The 24,270-nt window shown below is 45.8% G+C and overlaps 5 protein-coding genes across 6 annotated transcripts; 3 read left to right on the top strand and 2 right to left on the bottom strand.

The window, feature by feature from the left end:
- Window positions 2,635-4,184, bottom strand: LOC8060206 (zinc finger protein CONSTANS-LIKE 4). The gene is made up of 2 exons (XM_002446689.2): window positions 3,312-4,184; window positions 2,635-3,197 (listed from the first exon to the last, which is right to left on the bottom strand). Exons 1-2 carry the CDS (start codon window positions 3,948-3,950, stop codon window positions 2,847-2,849), a joined length of 990 nt encoding a protein of 329 aa, XP_002446734.2. The 5' UTR covers window positions 3,951-4,184; the 3' UTR covers window positions 2,635-2,846.
- LOC8060205 (la protein 1) lies at window positions 9,047-14,696 on the top strand. Its single transcript, XM_002448074.2, has 10 exons — window positions 9,047-9,192; window positions 9,293-9,371; window positions 9,474-9,626; window positions 9,991-10,133; window positions 10,695-10,843; window positions 11,266-11,346; window positions 11,432-11,777; window positions 13,008-13,155; window positions 13,467-13,545; window positions 14,326-14,696. The coding sequence occupies exons 1-10, from the start codon at window positions 9,130-9,132 to the stop codon at window positions 14,426-14,428; spliced, it is 1,344 nt and encodes a 447-aa protein (XP_002448119.1). The 5' UTR covers window positions 9,047-9,129; the 3' UTR covers window positions 14,429-14,696.
- Window positions 15,696-17,255, top strand: LOC8060204 (ribonucleoside-diphosphate reductase small chain). The gene has a single exon (XM_002448073.2). It carries the CDS (start codon window positions 16,027-16,029, stop codon window positions 17,044-17,046), a length of 1,020 nt encoding a protein of 339 aa, XP_002448118.1. The 5' UTR covers window positions 15,696-16,026; the 3' UTR covers window positions 17,047-17,255.
- LOC8075878 (ubiquitin-like-conjugating enzyme ATG10) lies at window positions 17,643-19,669 on the top strand. 2 transcript variants are annotated; one of them, XM_021463711.1, is made up of 6 exons: window positions 17,643-18,217; window positions 18,320-18,373; window positions 18,477-18,521; window positions 18,807-18,906; window positions 18,997-19,094; window positions 19,243-19,669. In XM_021463711.1, the coding sequence occupies exons 1-6, from the start codon at window positions 18,062-18,064 to the stop codon at window positions 19,432-19,434; spliced, it is 645 nt and encodes a 214-aa protein (XP_021319386.1). In that variant the 5' UTR covers window positions 17,643-18,061; the 3' UTR covers window positions 19,435-19,669. The 2 variants fall into 2 exon arrangements, with proteins under 2 accessions (XP_021319386.1, XP_002448117.1); XM_002448072.2 differs by having other exon boundaries at window positions 18,471-18,521.
- LOC8060203 (endoglucanase 12) lies at window positions 20,073-22,991 on the bottom strand. The gene is made up of 4 exons (XM_002446688.2): window positions 22,452-22,991; window positions 21,701-22,008; window positions 20,775-21,563; window positions 20,073-20,652 (listed from the first exon to the last, which is right to left on the bottom strand). The coding sequence occupies exons 1-4, from the start codon at window positions 22,831-22,833 to the stop codon at window positions 20,239-20,241; spliced, it is 1,893 nt and encodes a 630-aa protein (XP_002446733.1). The 5' UTR covers window positions 22,834-22,991; the 3' UTR covers window positions 20,073-20,238.

The raw sequence follows: 24,270 nt of genomic DNA, 5'->3' as shown, positions 1-24,270 counted from the left end.
ATCAGTCTCACAAAAGTTCTATAAAAAAAGAGTCACACAAGAGGAAAATGTATCAACATGAATAGCTGAGCCTTTTGGGGTGCAAATAGGTGGCGGATTTGAGTCGTCAGTGAACTTTTAGCTCAAAAGCACGCTTTGCTCATTGACATTGTTGGGCTTATAGAGACTCAAAATGTTGAAGAGGTGGGTTTCAATTAGTATAACATGTTGTTCGAAGGATATGGTTCTGGGGTAGGGTTACATAGAAATTAGAGATAATTAGACCCTCTTTGGTGGGGCTTGGGTTTCTTAAAAAAGAGTCTCACATGTTGTCTGAAAAGATATGGTTCCAGGGTAGGGTTACATAAAAATTACAGATAATTAGACCCTCTTCGGTAGGGCTTGGGCTTCAAAAAAAAAGATAAAACTAAAAAAGTACATGCTCTAGTTTCACTGTTTTGGTTTGGTTTTGGCTTCACAAAACATTCTCGTGTATACATATTTGATAGGGCTTTTGGTTAAAGCTGGTGGAGAAGACACAACAAAAGCTCTGAATAAAAGGGTCTTGATGTACTATATGGTCTTTGGGGCATGCGATGGCAAACACCTTACAAGCAACACAATCACTTTGGCCTAAGCACATTGTGCAAAGAAGTGCTAACTATATCAAAATTAGTGCTATTAGCTACGCCACCTTGGTGACCTGTTGTTCTATTTGGTGTAGTACTTTCTTATTTGTGTATCATATGTAGTTTGTTGAGAAAATTGTGATATGGGAGTTTCATTATGTTGTGCTCTGCCTAGTAGATATATATCATCTTTCTTTCAACATAATACATCCATAAACCTTGATGAACTCCCAAGCTGTACTCAGAGCACATACCAAACTCTAAGGTAGTGGTCAATAGGTTGTTGGAGATAGATGAAGCTTCCTTAATGATTGCTGGAACCGTCCACGTGTGCTGCTAGACAACCTGAAATCATAGACATTCTGCAGCCCATGCATCCAAACTCCTTTGTAGGTTTCAGTGGACCGAATGACAACATGATTAAATATTAACTGTTTGTCAGATGGTGAGAAGATAATGAGTCCTATGATGTAATTGTGAACAATTGTTGTCATGATTTAAATATCCAAGTATGCAAAATACTAGTTAGGTTTAACTATAGGCAACTATAGTTATAATATGTACCAGTTAGTGATTTTGCAAAAGCATGGCAGAAGATAGGAATATAAACATGTAGATGGCCCCAGGTCAAATAGTGAGCAATAATAGAACAAGTAATTAAGTTTAAACTTGACAACTCCATAGCATCATATATTCATCATGCACCATCACAAAAGACATAAAGTTTGGTAGACTAAAGTTTAGACAATAATAATTTAGCGAGCATGCCCCTATGGCATATCCTTAGTGGTTTTGGTGATTGAAATGACATAAGTGATCGATAGGACTAACATGTGTGCAAAGATGTGCTAGACATGATTACATATAGGTCATGTGGATTCTAGGAACAATATTGAAGAAGATTTGAGCTGAGATGGTGACAAAAAATGTATTGAATCAACCAACCATTGAAAACTTGATCATACACTGATTCGTGAAGAAGAAACAACATGGAAGTCAGAAAAACACATAATGGTCGACTGAAGGGTACGAAAAGACCACTAGGTCATACAGTGATGATCAGAGAGGTGGCAATGGACAAGTCCTCAGTAGAGGAAAGAAGACTAAAAGGAAGAAAATTAAAATCTTCAAGTTGCACCTTGAGTAATCATCTTATGTGGGTTGTCCCACAAAGTTGACATGATCCAAATCCAACATAGGGGATCAGAAGAGAAATATCTACTACTTGACACTATGGCCAACAACTCCTCAATTCCACCTATATAGATAGTGCGAATGTGCCATATGCCAATACCTATTGAAGATTGGAATTAGGCAACTTAATACTGTTTGCACCACATTGTTCCACTGCATCTGTGATTTGCCTTCATTCACTATCTTCCTCCCTCACAAGCCAGAGATGAAGGAGAGGGTGACCACTGACCAATTATGTTGGAGTTGGAGCCTTAACCCTAAGGAGTCGGAAATGAAGGAGATGGATGTGTCGGAGTTTGAGAGGAGGATGAAGATGAGTGAAGAAAAAAAAAACAAGGCTACCCCCATTAAAAGCCAAATACTCCGTTGTCATATAAAAAGCTGAGATAAATTGCCCCAACTTAGCAACACGCTAACTATATGGGTGTAGTTTGTTGCTCACCAAACGATCCAAGTGTCCGTATTAAGGCGCCTAGAGGCAGAACGGAATTGCTGCCTAAGTGCCTAACTTTCTAGCTGGTTGCGGGGAGGCTTTCATTGACATCCCAATTTACGGGAAAACATCTCAATATATCACCGGTGGCCAGTACGAAATCAGACAGCGTCATTCCAAAAATCTTGAAGAGTCAAACTATTCTAAATTTGACAAAATTTATATAATAAAATAATAATTATTATGATACCAACTAAGTATCATTAGATTTTTTCTTAATTATATTTTATAGTATACTCACTTTATGTTATAAATCTTAGTATTTCTCTCTGTAATTTTGATCAAACATGAAAATACTTTGACTCTCGAATAACCTATAATTTGGAATGGAGGGAGTACTAAAAGTAAAAGATGCAGATTAGCAGTTCGTATAGTAATAATATACTATATAGGAATTAGAGAAGAGGGAGGAAAAGAGAGCGCTCGCGCGCTTGGAAGTCCTCTCATATACACGAGAGCTTTGCATGCAAAGCATGCAGCAAAAATTACAGCCCCAAAAGCTCGAGGCAAACTAGTGTACATGTCGGCGTTGCAATTGCTGCGGAGATCGATCAATATGTGGGCACGACGCCGTCGACGCCGTAGTCCGCGTCGGCTCCGCCGGGGGCCATGAGCGCAGCCACGGCCGCCGCGGCCGAGGAGTACATCTCCTCGTGCTCCTCCAGCGGGTCCTCCCCAGCCCCCGGCGTGCGCTTGGCGAACCGGCCCTTGATGCGCGGCCGCGTCTCCGCGTACGCCTTGCGGGACGCGTACCGGATCGTCTTCTCGAACCGCCTGCTCTTGCGCTTCTCCCGGTACCGCATCAGCCGCGCCTCCCGCTCCAGGCCCCTGCTGACCACTGCCACCACGGGCGCCGCGCCAGCCGCCGCGTCGGGCACCACCGCTGCCTCCGACGATGACACCTGCAACAATATCCATCCGTACGTGTCATGACTTGAACTTCAAGTAGTGCTGGGTCGTGCTGATACGGTGTAGATTAGATAGTACTGAGATGACAGAGATGGTAGCTAGCTCACACTGTGGTTCATGGAGTGGTCGGAGTAGAAGAGCTTGGCGCCGTTGAGGTCGAGCTCTGGTGGCCCGCCCTGGACGCCGATGGTCTTGATGTCGTCCATGGAACGCGCGAAGTCGAGGTCGAGGTACGGGTCGGAGTCCGCGAAGAACACCTCCGTGGTGGCGCCTTCTTCTTTGTGCCCGTGGTCGGGCTCGGGGAGGAGCCACGACGCCGCCTCGGCCTCGCTGCTCCCGTCGTCGTCGGCCCCGGCCGTCGCTTTGGGCGGCACGGCCGCCGCCGACGAGGCGAAGGGCTTGGGCGCGTCGGCCAGCGCGCCGAAGAAGGGCGCCACGGGGAGGCGCTCGTGGCGTCGCGCCAGCGGGTTGGCCGAGTGGATGTCGGCGTCGCAGGAGGCGCAGAGCGCGGCGGCGTCGGCGCGGCACGTGACCGCCGCCGGCGCGTGCTCGCAGACCTCGCAGAGCCAGACCCGCGCGTGGCGCGACCCGGCGCCGTGCGCCCGCGCGTCGCACCCGGCGCACAGGAACGCCGCGTCCGCGCGGCAGTAGAGGCGCGCCGCCTCGGCGCCGCACGCGTCGCAGGGCCGCGCGCCCAGGCCCCAGTACGCCGGGGCCCCGCCCGCCGACTTCTCGTCGCCCTCCATTATCGCGCACGGGCACGGCGCACACCGGCCGGAGCAGCAAGCTCGGTCGGGGCAGTTCCTACTTGCTAGTAGTGGCTGTCGGGACGAAGCGATTCTCAGCCAAGCTTTTCCCACCCCCGGCTCCGGATTTGAGCTGTGGCCGTGGGGGGCGGCCCGGGCGGGTCTTCGACGCCAACGAGCGACGTGGAGGACCGGCTCACCACGGAAGTCGCCGTCCGGGCGGGTCCGGGGCCAAATTTGTTCGCCCGTGCCCGTGCGCCTCGTCACCTTCTTATCGGGTTGGGTTGCGTCCCGGGCCAGTGGCCCGTGTGCCGTGCACAGTTAAAACGCTGCGGCCGGACCTGGGCGTCCGTGCGCGCGCGGTGAATCACGTACGCCTCGCGCCGCGACAGCGAGAGCCTCGCCGATTCAGCAGTGGCGTCGCTGTCTCGCGGTCGCGGCGGAAGGCTGTGACGAGCTCGTCGTTGTCGCCGGAAAATTTAGGCGGCCGTCGTGACATGGCAAGTGGGAGGGGGCCGCGGCTGCGCGGGTGTCGGCCGCGTCCTTCCGCGCGATCCCCGCCGTGGTGGGGCCACTCCGGCGACAGTTGGCACCGAGCCGTTGGCCCCCGCGATCTCGCTCTTATCTCAAATGGATGGATGGTCTCCGGCCATGCTAAAATGGTTGCTCCCCGGTCACGCTAAAATGGATGCGCTCTCCGGCTCCGGCCATGGCATTGGCAGCGAGAGGCGTTCTTGAAAAATATGCTCTCGATCGGTTTGCATGATGCTGGTCGTGAGCCGGGATGATGGGATGGATCGTGGTTTCCCGGCCGGTGAGACGCTAGACGTGCTTCACGGGCTGGATCTGAACACATACCAATAACCAATATACCGTGAACGCGGCTGCAAAAATCATTTTAGATCATTTGCGGTTGCGGCTATACAAATTCATGCCTGAAATTATAGATGTTTTTTTACGGTCAAGGGGTGGCGGAGGTGGTCCGCACCTGATTTTATTCATTCATTCATTCATTGGCCCCTTAATGGCCCAAAGTTTAGCAGACTAAGTACATGGTTGCCAAAATGGTGACAGGTAGAAAGGGGTAGAGTACATAGTGGAAATTGCAATGTGCAAAATGGTCCAAGCTTAAACCTATTTATTTTAGCCCTGACCTTGTCTAGCCATCTCAAAAAACTGGCACCAAACATCTAAGATTTGCCAGTTTCTTCTTGGTAGTCTAGTCTGAACTTCTATTGCTCAGCAGCGGTCTTGCAGGTAGTTAGGATGTCTTAAACGGAGAGTGTTTGCTGGCGGAAAACCTTTGCATTTCTTGTCTTCCAAAGCTGCCAGCAGCATAAGGAAAGAAAGGCAAGGAATTCCTCCACGGGCACGCCTCCGGCTGGCGTGACGTTATGGATAGAGGATGCCTGTACATCAAGGATTGCACTGAGATTCAAGCGTTGCCAGAAGAGTACTGCATTTTGGCATCCTGCAATTATGTGGTATGGAGTTTCAGGTGCCTGACCACAGACTTCACACGTTTGATCGGCACAAATCCTTTTTCTATGAAGGACCGAGCGGCTCTTAATCGTTCTCTGGACAAAGAGCCACATAAAGAGCTAGACTCGCGGTGGCACACAGTTCCTCCAAATGAATTTTGATCTTTCATCGTCCGACTGTCCCCTAGCCTTTAGGAGTCGGTAGATAGTCCCACTGTCCAGCCCTGAATGCCCCTTGATGAAAGGCGAGAGGCGTCTATCTGGTGCAGTTGAAAGGCTAGTGTTGTTTATGGCTTGTTGCAGCTAGATCAGATCCACGATTGCTCTCTCTGTTAGCCTTGGGACAAAGCCTTGATGGATTCCACCTGAGATCATTTCACTGACTGTTACCTCCTTCCGGTTGCAATGACTGAAGAGTGTCGGGTACATGTCGGCGAAAGAGTCATCACTGTGCCACACATTAGACCAAAAATGAGTAGGCCTTTCAATCTCCAAGATCCATAGTGGTTCAGGGTGGGCACAATTAACCGAAACCGAGGAACCGAACCTAAAGAACCGGAACCGAAACCGAAAGAACCGGAACCGAAAAAATCGGTTCCTTATTCGGTTCTAAGTTTTGAGGAACCGAAATAACCGAGAACAATTCGGTTCCTACCCTCGGTTAACCGAATTAACCGAAAGAACCGAAATTCATGAATTTTACTTTACTTACTTACTAGTATTTTATAAGACAAAGTTTGATTTTTGTGTGACGTCTCATACTAAATTACTATGTATTTATGTTACTATATTGCTATTGTAATCTTACCCATTATTATTATCTAATTAGAAGTGGTGTTGCCTATATTTGCTTTAAAACCTACATATTTTTTTATTGTATTAATCTTTGCTAGAAAAATTCGGTTAGTTCGGTAAGAACCGGAACCGAACCGAAATAACCGAGAACCGAAATGCTCGGTTCCTAAATTTTTTTGGAACCGATCGGTTCTTATATTCTAGAAACCGAATTTCATAAATAACCAAGGGAACCGAACCGAAACCGAACCGAGAACCGAATGCCCACCCTGAATAGTGGTGATGGCCTGATATAGGGGTAGCAGCTGTCAGAGGCCTTGTCAGTGGTCACCGTGGATGTCTTCAGTGAGCGTAGCGGTGGATGCCCGGCCATGCGCCCATTGCGCCAAGGTTGAGAACTCAGGGTAGTGCAGTTTGTGTAAGAGCTTAGTAGTAGGCAGATGTTTTATGTCGCGGTGTCCTTGAGCCCAAGACCACCTAGCTCCTTCGGTTGACACACTTTTATCCACGCTACCAGGCAGCTAATAGGGTTGCTTTGCCCATCTTGTCTGCACACCACAGAAAGGCCCTCCTCTTTTTATCCAACTGATCAATGACTGAGGTTGGTAACAAATTACAGATGTCATTCCAACGTTCCACTCTAAACACCGCGCATCGCCTCCCCTTGAGATTGGACAGGTGGCAATAAAAAATCAACATGAAAAAGAGAATTTTACTTTGGAATGATAGAATGCAATGATTTAACACAGTACCTCTGTTTGGAACCGATTGGAAACAGATTTGTGACCTTCTAGGGGAATCGAAAAGTTCAGTCAAACGCCTCGCGGTATCGATATTTCTTTTCACTATGCATGACTCACACAACGCATGCATACCCAACGCAAGAATAAAGTGAGGGTCTAATTTGTCATACCGCTACCATGTCTCAGCTACCGCACCACCCGGTCACAAAACATGTAATAGAAGTAATTTCTTTTTTGGTAGAGTCTATGTATGTAAATTGACGAGGATCTCTATTAATCAAATGTTTGGATTCGCTGGAAGAACCAGGGGGCTGGCAGGGGCAGTGCCCCAGCACAATGATTTATTTTAAGTGTCTATATAAAAATTAATATTTATAGCACAAGAAATATCAATTTCACATATTTTTTGATAAATATAATGATTTTGGTAAAAATAGTCTATTATTTTTTAAGAAGTTATTCAAACATATAATTATATATATTTTTATCACATTAAAAATATAATTATATTTGTTCAGCCCCCTTAATCAAAATAGCGGGTTTCGCCACTGTTTGGATTGAGCTCCTAATCAATCTATTTGGTCTTGCTATAGTATGGAGTACTCCTTCTATTCAACAAAGAATGTCATTCTCATTCCTGATAAAACAAATATTTTTAACTTAAACCAATTATATATAAAATAATATTAATATTTATAATGCATAATTAGAATAAATTTCAGAATGTATTTTTATAATAAATCTATATGATGATACAAACACTGCTAATATTTTTTATAAACCTAGTCGAGCACGCATCTCATAGTATCTTTGGGACGGAGAGGGTATGGCTACTACCTATAACAAAAGTTGGTATTGGTTATCTACACCAATGGATACATTTTTTAGGCGTTGTTTAGTTCCAAAAAATTTTGTAAAATTTTTCAGATTCTCCGTCACATCGAATCTTTAGACGCATGCATGGAGTATCAAATATAGACGAAAATAAAAACTAATTGCACAGTTTGGTCGAAATTGACGAGACGAATCTTTTGACCCTAGTTAGTTCATGATTGGACAATATTTATCAAATACAAACGAAAGTGTCACTATTCATATTTTGTAAAAAAAATTTGGAAGTAAACAAGGCCTTAAAAGATAGGCTCAAACAGGAAAGTGAGTTTAGCTCAATTGGTTTGGTAGAAGTTGTGATTGAGCATAGTGCATCTAGCGACCCAGAATCATATTCCCTCAAACTAATTTGGGTGCCTCTATTTCTCTTCTTTAGTGCTCTTAATAATGAAAAAGACTTCTAACTGCTGTTTTCTATATTGGATCTCATTTTTTGAAGATGGCTGAAACTTATCTACCATTGTGTAGTCATCTGTAACTATTATTTACATCTAAAGGTTTGTTCATCTTCAAAATTATTAGTCATTAGTATCTTTAGACATCGTTGGACCTATGTAAAATTAAAATAATAAGTCACATGCAATCTTATTCTTGATATATTCAGTTGGCGTAGTGACAACGAACATAAAGACTAGATGGTTAGGAGCATGTTGTTTAGGGTGTACGTGCATACGTTGGCAGGGATGAAAATAGTTTCAGAATAGACACATGAGCGGTCAAGAAAATAATAATGAGACATAATATATGAGCCTTACATGTCAAATGAGTCCATCCACGCATGGGCTTTCTCAAAAGCAAAGGTAATTTAGGTCTTGTGTGCACTGTTTTGTAAGCGTGAAGATTTGAATATGCTATTTTGGATTTTAGTCATGTGGCTTAGCAAGTTTTGGAGACCTAAATGTGAAATTTAGAATTTAGAGGCTTAGATAGATCACATTAGTGTAACATATCATATTTAATCAACGTCGAGTCAATATATCACATTAGCAAATAAAAAACTCATGTTTAATTAGTATTACGTATTAGAATCCCAGACAAGCTTAGATAACCAGAATACAAAATAGAAAGTTTGAGATGAGAAGACATATCTCAAATTTCAATTTTAGAGACCGCCTCTATGTTTTACTTAAACTATGGTATTATATATATTTTTTATTTGAAAATTCTTCCGTCCCTGTCCCTGACTTTTCGTAATTAAAAACCCCGAAACAAACTGTACCCGCCATCCTCCTAAAACCCTAGCGGCTTCGTTCCCCAAGCAAGCTAGCCATGGCAGCCGCCGCCGCCGCCACCCCGCTTGACGACGCCAAGGCCAAGAATGTTATCCGCCAGGTTTGACATCTCACACAGTCTCCGATTCGTGCCGTTCCGCTCTCCAGTCTGTAGTGATTTCTATGATCCCAATCGAATAATTTTCCCTCTTTCGTCGCAGGTGGAGTTCTATTTTAGCGACAGCAACCTCCCCCGCGACGGGTTCCTACGTAGGACCGTCGAGGAAAGCGAGAATGGGTGTAAGAATGCTCTCGTCTTCATCTACGATGATCTTGCTGGTTCATGTCGCTCTGGTGCTAATTTTGCGCTGTCTCCTTTTGTGCACGGGGCTGATTGGGCAGTGGTGAGCTTGGCTCTCATTTGTTCCTTCTCGCGGATGAGGTCACACCTAGGTCTCGAAGGGGATGTGAAACCGGATACTGTGCCAGAGGAGACCGTACTTGCAGTTGCTGACGTCTTGCGCCGTTCCACAGCCCTCCGTGTATCAGAGGATGGCAAGCTCGTTTCCTCTCCCTTTTCGTCCGTATTTGTTTTGCGAAATTGTGTAGTATTTAGTTAAAGTTGATTTTGAATTTAGATAGTGTAGAAGCTTAATTTCATTCAGAAGAATATGACAATGTTCCATTTCAATTTCCAGCTATGTTCAGTACAATGGCCCTTTCCTGAATTCTGATGAATGTTAGACCTAGCCTTACATTATGAACTATCATTGAATCACCTGGTCACGTACTAATATGGACATTTGCTGCACGGTTCAAATGGAAAAAAAATGCTCACTTTAGTTGGATTGTATCATGACACCAGTAATTTGGTCCTTGCATCCTGTATTCTTAATGTTCAATCTTGTATTTACCACAGGGAAGAAAGTTGGTAGGTCTAAGGAGTTGTTGAAGCCAGATGAGGTTATAGATCAAGTGGACTCTAGGACAGTTGCTGCATCACCGCTTCCTTACAATGTAAAACTGGAGGAAGTTGAATCTTTTTTTGCTCAATGTGGCAAGGTATGTTATATATCTGTTAGCACTGAATGTTGCACCTAAAAGTAAGGGGTAAAAGGCAAGCATCACAGATGTCAGCAGAACTTATATGCAAATAGGAAACTGATACATAAGATAGACAATGTTTCTCATCGCTAGATGATTAGACATTCAAATATTGTTATGATTGATAAAGTGCTTGGTTCCCTCATCAACCAGGCGTTGTTCCTGTGGCAGCAGGCTTTGACCATGCTGGTCATTTTGAGAACTTTGATCTATTATTGCTTGATTCCTAAACAAAGACTAGGCTGCGTTTATAAAAGAGGCCATCTAGCTAACTTAGGAAACTAGGAAACTGACCTCTATATTATTCTAATACTAACTGACTAGATAACTTATCTAACTAACCTATGTCTTTTCATAACAGTATTGTAGAAAATAATCCTTGGGGTTATGCATCAAAGGTCAATATGATAAATTGGTGTATTAGGCCATTACCATTCCAATACTAGATGATCATTAATATTGCAATGTGAATAGTAAATCCTGCTAATACTATTTGTATGTGTACTATTTGCATTACAGGTAAATAGTGTGAGGCTGCCTCGACATGTTTCTGACAAAAGACATTTCTGTGGTACTGCTTTAGTTGAATTTTCAGACGAAGATGAAGCAAAAGGTGTTTTCGAGAAAAAACTCGTATTTGCTGGGGCCGACCTGCAAATAAGACCAAAGTAAACAAACTACTAGTTCAATTTATTTTCTTATGATGAGGTGCCATCTATTAATTTAGATAATGCTGTGTTCATGCTTTTGAGTTTCGCCATTGAAGTTGTTCTTTTCATCTTGAAAATGCCCCCTCCGCTGCATTCACTAAGGATTGGGGAGTTTGAGCAGGCTCTCATTCACAGGCCACTGGCACACTCCCCAAAAATATTCTCCTAGTTGTTCTATTGTTCGATTTTGATTGGAATCTTGCTTTTATGGTTGCAGTTCTTTATTTTACAAATGTTAAACTGTTTGTTCTGGTTGAATGATTCCAAAATCAGCTCCTATTATTTCCAGAATTTGGACTTTAGTAACTTTTGTTTTTTCACACTTTTGAGTTTATCTGTATAACAATATATATCCTGTATCCTATTATGAAATAATGTAGGAAGGAATTTGATACTGAAAGAGAGGCAAAGAAAGAAGCATATGAAAAGTCACATCCTAATAAGAGCGGTCATGGTGAAGGGTAAATACTCTTTGTCTAATATGTTTCTTATTTATAATTTCTTTGACTTTCAGTTAACATCATGATACATCAATATTGGTTATAGCTATCCAAAAGGTCTGATTCTGGCCTTCAAGCTGAAGAAAATTGCAGTTGATAGTGAGACAGAAAAAAATGGTGGGGGCAAAGTAGATGACACTGACCTTACTAAGAATGAAGGAGCTTCCGATGCTACAGAGAAATCTAGCGTAGAGAATGAAGAGAAGATCCCTGAGAATAAAGGCAATGTGAGTGAGGAGCAGTCAGATGCTGTTGAGGAATTGAAAGGGGTATCTGCTGGGGAAACTTCACAATCTGTTGACAAGGATGATAAAAGCCCTTCAGACAATGCTCAAGATAAAATCTCGAGGGAGGACTTAAAAGAAGAATTCACTAAATTTGGCACAGTGCGGGTAATATATATTTACTTTTGCTTCTTTTTCTTTTCTCCGTACCATTATTAATGGTCTGTTGATCTTTCACACTTTTTATTTGCAATAATGAAACTATATGATACTCCCTCCATCCCAAATTGTAAGTCATTCCAAGAATCTTGGAAAGTCAAACTTTTGTAAGTTTGACCAAATTTATATGATAAAATAATTATTATTATGATACTAACTAAGTATCATTAGATTCTTCCTTAATTATATTTCCATAGGATACTCACTTTACGTTACAAATCTTAGTATTTTTCTCTATAATTTTGGTCAAACGTGAAAATGCTTTGACTCTCCTTGGAATGACTTACAATTTGGGATGGAGGGAGTACCTGCAAGATACCCTTGTCTTGTGAGATTATTGCATCACCATAGTTTCAGTATTAAACATCATGATAAAACAAGCAGATAAATGAGGAAGTTCAAACTTTATGGTTTCTTAATATTAATTTTGTGTTCATAGTTACATCTGGCTTTCACATTCATTTTGTATTGTGTAACATCTTCACAACCTTAGGAAATACCAGAACAGACAGATTTCTGTTTCTATTTTCTAAATAAAAAGAATAACAGACATATTTCTTGTTTCCTTTCATCCTTTGCAATAAGCAATCACCTATCGTGGTTCAGGTTGTGAAACTATCAAGCAATCATAAGTTTGAGTTTGGTCTATTTTACATATTTTCTGTAGGAAATATTGTGAGAAATATTGTCTCGTTCATTTTTGCTTGACAGCTTCATTGAAGTACTCATTGGCTGAAGTGGTAGGATCGTAGTTTTATAAATCACAATATCCAGTTCATGTAACTGTCAGCCATGAATCATGTTATGATTGTTTGATTGAGATTTTTGTTGGCTTTGCAAATATTATCTTATCTACTTTAGTTCATTTCAGTTAAATAGAGCACATAACCTGTGACCTAGTCACCTAGACAATAATAAGTATAGATCAAAACTGAATTTGATTTAGGTAGTTAGCTATGCAGAGACAGTTCAATTTTGGGATGATTTGAATTCTTACTTTAAACGGCCGTTTGTATGCACATATTTGTCTTCACCAAAGGGAACATATTGCTGCATCTTGTAAGGGCATGATGCATATCTCGTTAGTGTAGCATCTGGAAGTTCTTTAAATAGAGTTTCTTTTATCACATAGCATACTTGATACCAGACTGTCTTATTGTTTTTTTTCCTCTTCTGAAGTATGTGGACTTTAGCATTGGGGAAGATTCTGGATTCATTCGGTTCGAGGATTCCACAGCAGCTGACAAGGCCCGTGCATTTGCAGCCATTGCAGATGAAGGTGGTTTGACTATGAAAGGCCACATAGTCACTTTGGAACCTGTGTCTGGTAAAGAAACTACAGCTTCTCTCAGTTGACACTAGTAACTAGTTTTCTTAGTTTCCAATCTGATAGCTTCTCTCATCTGGTTTCGTAGTTAAACGTGTGACAGCATGAATCTGAAATAAAATTATTTCGATCCAAATATGAGTGCTATGCTGAATCAGATTGTAAAATACTTTGAAATTAGTTCCATTGGTATTCTCTGTACTTTTTATATACATTTAGCCATTCATCATTTTGGTTATGCGTTATGAGCTCACCATATCCAAATGCTATACTCAATCACTTGAATGACAGCTAACTTTCCAATCATGCAGGTCAAGCCGAAAAGGATTATTGGAGTGCAATTCGAGGTGGTCAGGAGAAATATAAAGATAGCCGAAACAACAGAGGACGGTATGAGCTATTTGCCATGTTTCTTTGTTGGGGCTGTTCCCAGTTCTGCTCTCCCTCTGTTAGTCTTCATTTTTTTTTCTCGTTCATGCACATTCAAGTTTTAAAGAGAAGAAAAACTTATATTTTACTTGAAACTGGCTGGACTTTTTTTTTGTTTTTTGAATTAAAAAAAGTGACCAACGTAGATGGAAATAGGTGTTTTTCATTTAGAAGCAGGCATCAAAATTCGAGTTGAAGCGGACTAGAACCCGGGTAGTTTGGATGCTTGACCCCCACCCTACCAGTTGAGCTAGAATAACTTCTGCTTTCTCTTGAATAATGTTATCATGGAACTTTTGCTAAGAGTAATATTGACTCCCACCATCCGAACTGATCTTGTATAATTTGCATACTAGAAATATTCTTCTGTACAATCTTGATTTGTTGGAAACTGTACGGAGAAAACATGCTTGTCATACAGTGCAAAGTGCTGGCTTTCCAAAACTTCTCTAACCATAACCAACTTTATAGAAAAATATATTAACATCTACTGTACCAAATAAAATGTACTATCAAGACATTTCATTGTGGATTTAAAGAAACGAATCTGATTTTATATACTCGCTCAAAGTTAAAGAAGTTTGACTTGACGAAACGATGACTACTTGTATTTTGAAATGGAGGGAGTAGGATACATCAGGTGCATTTGTTTTTGTTGATTTATTTTCAAATGCCACGTTTAGCATTGTCAAAGAGTTGTCCGAAAATAATGATGTGGTTCGTTTTGTGCAAACTTTCCAGAGACTGGAGGAATAATAGAGGCGGAAAGCCGTTTGGTGGTGGGAAGCGGGGGCGACACTTCGACTCCCGTGACAGGGCCTCCAATAAAGCTCAGAAAGTTTAGATGCAATATAGATTTAGTCTCGATATAATGAGGAAAACATATATATGCTGCGCCGCTTCCGTCCGCATTTGTGGAAGGGGCATTTTTTTATGTTTATTATTTGAATGTTGGCCTGAACTTTGAAAAGCAGACTGTGAACCATGAGGCATGCTGATAATGTCATAATGATGAGAATTGAGTACTGATACTTAGCAACGATTACCCGGAAGGGTCGTAGGAGCATGCCTTGCCTTTTTCTTGAGATGAATAGATGATGGATGTCACGGTATGTGCTTATCTCACAGGGTTGCTTCTGATCTCGCTTGGTTTTTTTTTGAGTGTTCGACACTTTAAGCATGCGTGTTGTATTTCCCACAATCTTTTTCGCATGCAAGTCCACTATTTCTGTGTTTTAGATTTTAGTGGATGTGGTACAGTACCGTTCTGATGGTCTTGTTTAGTTCTCTATCCAAAAACTTTTCACTCATCTCATCTAATATTTTGACACATAGTTTTTCTTTTTAAAAAAGAATATTTTGATACATGCATAGAACATTAAATATAGTAGATGAAAAATAAAAACTAATTATATAGTTTGGTCGTAAATTACGAGATAAAATTTTTAAACCTAATTAGACTTAATAAATTTGTTTCATAGTTTTCAGGCGAGCTATGCAATTTATTTTTTAATTAATCTATGTTTAATACTTTAAATATATGCTAACATATTCAATGTGACACCTAAAAATCTTCTTTTTGTGAACTAAACAAGGCCTAATTTTGCTAGGGACTCAATATTCTCTAATCTGAGAGGATAGTTTCAGCACTGTGCGTTTGTTTTACCGTCGACGAAATGCATTGACCATTTGTTTTACCGTCTGTGAAATACCTTTGCACTATGATCGATGTACCACGTTTGGACAACTATATGATGGCCTTTTCTAGTTTCTGTGCTTTTTCCTTTGAAATTGACCTATTTCCTATAAAATTCCTGTACCATTCATGCGAAATTCCTGTGTACCTATGGGCTACGATACGGTTTGCCCGGTACTCCAATCTATATTTGGTATTTTTGTTTACAATGATTTTGGATTTTGACAGTTACCTTTTTTTAGTGGAAAAATTTGACAGTTACTGTACCTAACATTTTATTGGCGCTGCTCGGAAAATTCGGTTAGCAGTGCACAGCGTAAAAGAAGGCCCACGAGAGCCCAACTGCATTCGGCCTAGTTGCCACCCGATGTGTGATGAATCAAACCCTCTCGCGTCTCATCCGCCAGGCGCGGCCGAACGGCGCCAGCCGCCAGTTGCCATCCACACCTATCTCCCCGCTCCCGCCGCTCCTCTTGCCTCGCCGCCAAAATTTTTCCCCCGAAATTTTCAAATCATCTCTCCCGTGGCACGGCGCGCGGCGCGCCTCCCCGTCTTCTCCTTCCCTCGCAAGCAAAAGCTTGGGCAGGCGCCAATCCCATCCCGAATTTCGGATTCAAAATCTCCCCCAACTCCCTTCCACTCCCCCTATAAATCAACCCCACCGCTGCCCATTCCCTACTCATCACACAATCCCCCCCGAAATCCTCCAATCCCCGCACCCCTCGGATCTTCCAGCCTCTCCGACGATGCCTTCCGCGGCGGCGCTCGTTCCCGCGTGCGACCTGGAGGAGCCGTTGCTGGCGGAGTCGTCGGACCGCTTCTCCATGTTCCCGATCCGGTTCCCGCAGATCTGGGAGTTCTACAAGAAGGCGGTGGCGTCCTTCTGGACCGCCGAGGAGGTGGACCTCTCCGCGGACGCGCGCCACTGGGACGCCGCGCTCTCCCCCGACGAGCGCCACTTCATCTCCCACGTGCTCGCCTTCTTCGCCGCCTCCGACGGCATCGTGCTCGAGAACCTCGCCTCCCGCTTCATGTCCGACGTGCAGGTCGCCGAGGCGCGCGCCTTCTACGGCTTCCAGATCGCCATCGAGAACATCCACTCGGAGATGTACTCGCTGCTGCTGGAGACGTACATCCGCGACGGCGCCGAGAAGGACCGCCTCTTCCGCGCCATCGAGACCGTCCCCGCCGTGCGCCGCAAGGCCGACTGGGCCATGCGCTGGATCGACGGCGGGGAGCGCTTCGCCGAGCGCCTCGTCGCCTTCGCCTGCGTGGAGGGCATCTTCTTCTCGGGCTCCTTCTGCGCCATCTTCTGGCTCAAGAAGCGCGGCCTCATGCCGGGCCTCACCTTCTCCAACGAGCTCATCTCCCGCGACGAGGGTCTGCACTGCGACTTCGCCTGCCTCCTCTACGACCTCCTCCGCGGCAAGCTCGACGAGTCCCGCGTCCGCGAGATCGTCGCCGACGCCGTCGACATCGAGCGCGAGTTCGTCTGCGACGCGCTCCCCGTCGCGCTCGTCGGGATGAACGGCGCGCTTATGAGCCAGTACATCGAGTTCGTCGCCGACCGCCTGCTCATGGCGCTGGGGCACAAGAAGATGTACAACGTCGCCAACCCCTTCGACTGGATGGAGCTCATCTCGCTGCAGGGCAAGACCAACTTCTTTGAGAAGCGCGTCGGGGAGTACCAGAAGGCGTCCGTGATGTCCAGCCTCAGCGGCGGCGCTGCTGCGAACCATATCTTCAGTATCGATGAGGACTTCTGAGCTGACATTTGTGATCGCGCGCTTAATTTGTTGCTCCGTTGATAATCTCAAGTCATAACCTTATTGTACTTTTTCTTGCATGCTAGACTAGATGTAGTAAAGGTAATTAGTGTTCTGGATGATGCAAGATGGTGTTTCAGTTGCTGTGTTATCACTTGTCAGGTCCTGTTCGTTTGATAATAACATGTCAATACAACGGTTGTTCTTAAGCTGCTGCGCTCATGGTGCTTGACGCAATTCCTGTGACTGAATACACTTACCCGTACTCCAGTAGAAGTTTGTACGACCAACATTTTGAGGGAATTGCTTTCCCATGAAGATGAGGATGGAGGATGGAGGCACTTACCTCAGTTTCTTTCCCATGAAGATGAGGATGGAGGCACTTGGAATTCTCCTTTGGCATCCCGTATCCGATACGTATTGAATACAGGTACTTCCCTATATATGTATATATGCACGGCATACTGTAAAAATTGGATACGGAGTTACGGACTGTCTCAGTTTTTATTTTAGGCTCAGTCGACTAGACAGTAGACACAGTAGGCCGATATATGGATACGGCCCAAACCAGAAAAACCAGGCTTATAGGTCCAACCCACCGGCTCGTCGTCAGTCCAGCACGAGGGCACGGACTTGTGATCTGTCCCACGCTGGAGACGACGACACAACCTGACAGCCGCAATCGCCAAACGACCGGCGCCGCGGACCCGCAGTCGGCAGCCGGCAACCGGCAGCCGAGGGAGAGCTTCATATCCGGCGAGAGTCGCAAGCTTTCCGTCAGTTCCCCTTTCCCCAATCTTCCGGTGATCCGGTTCCCCACTTTCGAGGCGTAAAGCCACGGCAGAGCGCAAGCCGCTGTGCACGGCGGCGCTCCCGCGACGGGTCGTGGACAAATCAGGAAGACCGGCTGCGGATTTTGGCGGCTGGCGCCGAGAGAATCGGAGCTTAGCGAGTCCACAGTGAAGGACTGGTGGTCGGCCTTTGCCCGCGCTGACTCTGCCGCCCCTGCTTCGCGATGGGAGGCTCCCCTGTATGGGACGGGACTCTGTCTCTGGACAGCTTCAACACCTCGGCGGCGGCGCTGGTCAAGAGGTGGAAGGAGATCGAGGTCGACGATTCGCTTCCTGAATGGACATGGAAGCCGTGCAGCAAATCGAGGGTCCCGTTGGAGGTTTGTCTCCTTTTTCTGATTTACCTTGGTCCTGTTCTTTAGCACTGCTTTAGCGGTACTTTTCTGATTGGGGGCATATTGAATATACTTGTTTTCTTGCAGGTAGGGGGGTATCTAGCCCTGGAAAGAGTGTACAGCAGTTGTGGAAGAAGCCAGGTGGATAGTTTCCTGCCCTGCCCTGTATCTGTATAAATATGATGTTTGCAATATGTGATATTCATGGTTGCATTTAACTAGCATAATGTCCCTGCAGGAGCAGATTGAGGAGATGGAAAAGTTCGATGATGCAGGGGATGTGGCTTGGGTAAATGTTTCTGTGACCTGTTTATTGATAAATTAGCAAAGTCTGATCTTCTGCTGTTGTCATATCTTCGTCTCACCCCTGCACAAGAATTAGAGTTTATATAAAGGCAGCAGCTCTAGTTGGGTGATGATTCTGGGACATAGGGCCTTGTACTGAATTCTGGGGACAAGACTCGACCCCTATTGATCTAGTATTAGCACACTTTTTTTTGACAATAAGTATTAGCACACTTACTCCACACAACTTGAGCTCTGGAGTCATGCTCATGATTCATTCTCTTTGCAGGTAGAGAGCTCTAGTGACAATGTTCATGTTTATGATTTCCATGTTGTCTACAGCTTCTCCTACAAAGTTCCAGTGCTATACTTTCGCGGTTATCACACTAGTATGTATACTTCAGATTCAGAACACAAGTGAATTTTATTGCCATGTATTGGTTTCTCCTTAACAGCAAACATCTGAAACCTGTACTTAGGTGGGCAACTACTAACTCTAGATGAGGTAAAAGAGGGACTTCCTTCTCACTCACAAAAAGTATTAAGTGAATCGAAGTGGACGTTTATTACTCAAGAGGTATGCCTGCTTCATACATGATTCTTGATTTCTAGTTGAAACAGAATGTGGCTCTTGAGTCTTGACAGTGACACATAAAATGAACTCTGGTCTGTCCTTTACTAATTGGGCAAGGATTGTGTTCTTACCTGTACTTGGAATCCTGCAGGAGCACCCCCATCTAAGCAAGCCATGGTTGACCCTGCACCCTTGTGCAACCAGTGATTGGATGAAGCTACTCCTCGAAGAAACTAAAGCGACAGATAAGGAGCGCTCGCTGCAATATTTACCGGCATGGTTATCTGTGGTTGGCCAGGCAGTAGGACTGAAAATCCCTCTTGAGCTTCATTCCAACTCATAGTTTCTTCAGCCTTTTATCCGTCATTGGCCAGGCAGTGGGATTGAAAAGCCTTAATGAAGCTTCATTGCAACTTAACTTTCTCCACCCTTTTCACTTTCAGTATGTATGGCGATTGAAAGAGAGTCCTCAACCTGTGTTTGGTGATAATAGGTCACCAATATTTCTGACACTGGCTAGACCTGCCATTGTGTAATTGTTATGCTTTCATTCAATTTACTAGCGTTTCTTTCTGTTACGCACCCTCGGGTGTGATAGGGAATTTATTTACTCTTGGTGTGTTTCCGGGATGGACTCTTCAGTTAACACTGGGATCGCAAAATATGCTCAGATGAATGCTCGATGTCGCCGTGCATTTCTGGGCCAAGTTGGGTATTGACGCTACTGGGCCTTCAGTTCCCGCACCCGTTTCCAGGCCAGCATCTAGCATTGGGTCAATTCAAAAGCCCCCAAAAATGATTCCCGTAGCGAGCCTCAGATACGCGCATTGTCTCGCTATGCGCGGCCCAGGCTTAGCAAGTGGTACTCCACTAGACACTGTAAATTCCCCTTAAAAAAACAAAAGAACAGAAAAAAAAAACACTAGACCCATGTAAACATGCGTTACTGATCTTGCATAGTTGCATTGTGACTCCCGTCAGTTGTGGAGTAATCTTCTGGTTTAATCTTGCTCTTGAGCCAAAGAATTTCTCTATTTTTACTTGAGAGATGTTATAGGAAAAGCTCTCTTTCGCTAGAAAAGATTCAGAATATAGAACCCAGCGTCCACCAATCGAGTTACTCAAAGGTCCGATCCGGTGAGATCTCTCAAGGCTTCCACGCGGGCGGCGGAGGTGGCGTGGCCGGGAACAGCGGCGGCACGGCGGAGAACATGCTGTTCTTGTCGACGGCGCCGACGCCGACGCCGCGGCCACTGCTGGTGACGGCCACGAGCGCCGCCACGAGGCCGGCGTTGCCCACCAGCGTCGGCTCGGTCTGCCCGAAGGCCATGCGCGAGTCGTTGAACCTGTCGTTGCGGTCCGGCCCGCCCACCATCGCGCCCGTGATCACGTTCGGGTCCGCCTTCTTGCTGTCGCGCCACTTGTACCCGCCGGTGCACGAGTACTTGACGCGGCTGTGCGGCGTCGACGCGCCCCGGTGGTGCACGTGCCGCGGGTACTTGTTGCCGAAGCCCACCACGTAGCTCATCTTCCTCGGGTTGTCCCCAAGAATGTAGTTGAGCTGCTCATCAATCATGCATGGAACAGATCACAGACGCCATTGTCAGAATCACAAACTAGCTAGAGAGAACGCCAAAAACAATCAGGGGGTAAGGTAACTTTCCGGCTGACGTCAATTATTACCTGAGACTTGGCGAACGCACGGAGGTCTTGGGTGGGCATGAAGTTGGGGCCACAGTACCACCCGGGGACGTTGATCGCCTCCATGTAGTCGGCGAAGAGGGCGGCGAGGAAGGAGTTGGCGACCACGTACTGCAGCGGCTGCCCCCTGCCGTGGTTGAAGAGCGCCAGCCCGCCCCTGGTGAAGTTGAAGGCCCCGAAGCGCCGGAAGTACTTGCACATGTCCAAGCGACTCTCCTTGTGGTAGCCGACAAGGGACTGCTCGTAGGGGTAGCCGGGGTTGAGGAACATGCGCAGCCGCGACAGGAGCAGGCCAGCGCCGGGGAGCTTGTTGTCCCAGCTGAACACGGACAGGTCGAGGACGTCGTCGAATGCCTTGGCGCGCTCGGCGAGCTGAGGGTCGGCGGCGAAGCTCAGGTAGGTGGTGTTGCCCGTGGCGTAGTACACCCACGCGGCGCCCCAGACGTACTCGTCCCAGTAGCTGGTGGAGTTGTAGAAGGGCTCGATGTCCTGCTGGTGCCTGGAGTAGGTGGCGTGCTCGTTGGCCCACCCGTCGCCGGTGGCGAACCCGAACATGGTGACCGCGCCGTGGACGAGCTTCTTGGAGTAGGCGGCGTCGTCGCGGAACGCGATGGAGGCGGCCGCCAGGGCCGCGGCGATCTCCCCTCCGAGGTCGGGAGCCGAGGTCACCGGCAGGGACGGACGAGGGTACGCCATGTCCTCCGGCCGGTTCCAGCAGTAGTGGTCGTCCGGTGTCCTGCTCTTGATCTTTCCGGTCTTTGCCGCACCTACCTGCAGCGAAGTACGAACCAGATCAATACGTGACACAGAAGATCGTGACGGCCTGAAATTTACTACAGCTCATAGTAACAGCCATTACTGTGTCAAAATTCTAAATTCAGCATTGAAAATTTTAAACTGTTAGTTACCTGAGCGTAGACATGGTCGATTGTGGAAGCAGAGGAGTTGAAAGTGTGTAGCAGATAGTCGGTGCCCCACTTGATGAGCTCCCTGACATGGTCATACTCCTCCACGGCCTTGTACTTGGCGCTGTACTCGATCACTGACCAGCTCAGCAGCGTCATGGAGAAGGCCATCGGGAAGTGGAACTTGATGTTGTCGCCGGCGTCGTAGTAGCCGCCGACGAGGCCGCCCTTGACGTCCTTGGCGTCGGAGCCGTCCTTGAGACCAGAGTTCCCACGCCACGGGATGCCATTGTTCTTCGGAATCCGGCCGGCTGTCACCGAGAAGAGGCGGCGCAATTACAATTACAAATGAAGTTTTCAGATGAGGAGAATATACATGACAAGATGATCAACGGTCATAGACCAGCAAATGCATCAATAATGTGCAAGAAGACAAGCTGCTGCCAGCTGCAACATTCCATTTGTAGCGTTGCAGCTGCACAGCCAATAGCGCTTGCAAAAATGGCAAGTGAAGGCGCGTGTGCCAAAATGGAAGTGAAGGCAACATGAATTCCATTATTGCAGAGACAGGCAAAATGCAATGGAAACTCCCCCCAAATCCTAACGCGGCGGAAGATCTGCGCAGGTTCGACTAATCAAAGATCGCAGCTTAGTCAAAATTTCTTCCGAAAATTCGATCCAAGAACTCGTCGTTCATGTGGGTGTACGATATATAGCTAGCAAAAGGCACAAGACGAGGGGCAGAGGTGCTCACATTTCTGGGCGTTGAAGAAGAGGAGTGCCTTGTGCAGCGCCTCGGCGTACTGGTCCGGCGGCGGCGGAGGGGGCGCCCTGCGGGGGATGGACTTGTAGACGATGATGGGGAGGCCGACGAGGACGAAGCCGGCGACGAGCCCCCAGAATGCCCACCACAGGACCTTGCGCTTGACGAGGACGCAGCCGAGGTCGACGTGCCTGCCCTTCTTCTTGGCCTCCGGCGGGCCGAGCAGCCACCCCTGCTGCGTCTCGTCCAGCTCGTGGTGCTGCCTCGCCGACAGCGCGCCGCCGTCGACGTCCGTGTTCCGGCTGTCGTCCTCCTCGGACGCTCCGTCGGTGGTGATGTCGAAGGACCCGCCCCAGTGGTTCGCCGAGTACATGGCTGCAGGTCCGCCTCCGCCCCCTTGGCTTGATCAATGAGCGGAGCGGGGGCGGTGGCCGGTGGGAATGCGACGCGACGGGGAGCGCTGATTTTAGTATTCACAACTCAAAACCCCCAACAGTGCGTTTGGGTTGGGCCGTCGAGGCAATGGGCAGAGTTGAGCGTTTGGCTTGGTTTGGATTAGCGGAGCGGAACGATCTCTGCCTTCTTGATCTAGCCTTTTATTTAACTCGTTTGTCTCATAAGTTAATTTTTTTTTATCGACCAACAGTAATGACTTTTCAGACTAGCAAACAGGCTCGATATATATCTTTTCTCTTCTCTCTGCTACATATCTCTCTAGTCTCTATCTTCAATCAATCTTTCTATTTTTTCATCTGCCTGGCTGTGTGTCGCACGGCTCGCCCCTTTTTTTAGAGCATCTCCAAGAATATTTTATTTTTTCTTTCTAGAACCATGATATTTTTCAACTCTCAAAATAATATTACAAGGAATAAATAAGAGCATCTCCAAATATTTTCAATAAATCACTCCCAAAACATCGAAATTCTAGTCCCATACATATTATAGTTGCCGGTAGTTTTCCCCCACAAAATCATAAGTTTCTTCTATGTGGCTACGACGCGAAGGAGAGGCCATGCGACAAATCGTCGCGGGGAGAAAGAGACGGTGCGGAAAATACAGGGCGCAGGGAATCGCGAGGATGTGCGGTTCTACTGTGCACGTATTTTTGCGCACAATGGAGGACAATTTGTGAAGCACCCAAAGATGGAAAAGGGATATGCAATTCTGGGAGATGGGTTTTCTCTTTGTTTTCTGAAAAATTATGATGGAAAAGGAATATGGGTTACTCTTGGGGTACCCTAATTTTTGTTCCTAAAATGTTTTGCCAACTCTCAAAGAAGTATGGGAAGGAAAAAAAAAGAGAGACCAACTCCAAGATACCTCATATTTGACTTTCAAAATATCAAAAATGTGGTCCCATGCACTTTTTTCTCCCCATTTTTTTTTTCTGCGCCACGTCGCGATCGCCTAACACCATGTTACTTTCTTTCCATCTTGATCAAGTTGACGCCACACGCCATTGCCTGAGTTGCCATAAGCCGGCCTCATTGTTGCAGTCCCCCTGCCATTGCTCTCCCTCCTTGCCCAATACGACAGCCCACAGTACGCGTGAGGGCAAGGGCATGCATGAAGAGCCAACATCGCGGGCACACCTCTTCGCTCGTCGCCCAAACACATCGCACACAGCACTGAATGCCGGCCTAAGGTCAGTCTAGGTGTTTGCGAGTGCCATACTGTTTAGACTGGTTCGTAAACCTTTGACTTTTCAGGATACTAACGTCCATCACTCGTAGATCTGTTGTCGGAAAGTGAATAGGACTGAATAGGAGATTGGTTTATTGACCATATATAATGTTCAGACTGTTTCATG

The sequence above is a fragment of the Sorghum bicolor genome, chromosome 6, assembly GCF_000003195.3.
Source record: "Sorghum bicolor cultivar BTx623 chromosome 6, Sorghum_bicolor_NCBIv3, whole genome shotgun sequence".
NCBI classification, from domain to species: domain Eukaryota; kingdom Viridiplantae; phylum Streptophyta; class Magnoliopsida; order Poales; family Poaceae; genus Sorghum; species Sorghum bicolor.
This window is presented reverse-complemented; position numbering and strand designations above follow the sequence as displayed.

Coding starts and splice junctions, on each gene's coding strand:
- LOC8075878 (XM_002448072.2), top strand. CDS start 18,062: ATGGGAGGCTCCCCTGTATGGGACGGGACTCTGTCTCTGGACAGCTTC. Junction 18,907..18,996: donor CTTTCGCGGTTATCACACTA/GTATGTATACTT, acceptor ACCTGTACTTAG/GTGGGCAACTACTAACTCTA. Junction 19,095..19,242: donor GGACGTTTATTACTCAAGAG/GTATGCCTGCTT, acceptor GGAATCCTGCAG/GAGCACCCCCATCTAAGCAA.
- LOC8060206 (XM_002446689.2), bottom strand. CDS start 3,950: ATGGAGGGCGACGAGAAGTCGGCGGGCGGGGCCCCGGCGTACTGGGGC. Junction 3,198..3,311: donor ACCACTCCATGAACCACAGT/GTGAGCTAGCTA, acceptor ATATTGTTGCAG/GTGTCATCGTCGGAGGCAGC.
- LOC8060203 (XM_002446688.2), bottom strand. CDS start 22,833: ATGTACTCGGCGAACCACTGGGGCGGGTCCTTCGACATCACCACCGAC. Junction 21,564..21,700: donor TCGACCATGTCTACGCTCAG/GTAACTAACAGT, acceptor ACTTCGCTGCAG/GTAGGTGCGGCAAAGACCGG. Junction 20,653..20,774: donor GTGCGTTCGCCAAGTCTCAG/GTAATAATTGAC, acceptor ATTGATGAGCAG/CTCAACTACATTCTTGGGGA.
- LOC8060205 (XM_002448074.2), top strand. CDS start 9,130: ATGGCAGCCGCCGCCGCCGCCACCCCGCTTGACGACGCCAAGGCCAAG. Junction 10,134..10,694: donor TTTTTGCTCAATGTGGCAAG/GTATGTTATATA, acceptor TTTGCATTACAG/GTAAATAGTGTGAGGCTGCC. Junction 13,546..14,325: donor AGCCGAAACAACAGAGGACG/GTATGAGCTATT, acceptor CAAACTTTCCAG/AGACTGGAGGAATAATAGAG.
- LOC8060204 (XM_002448073.2), top strand. CDS start 16,027: ATGCCTTCCGCGGCGGCGCTCGTTCCCGCGTGCGACCTGGAGGAGCCG.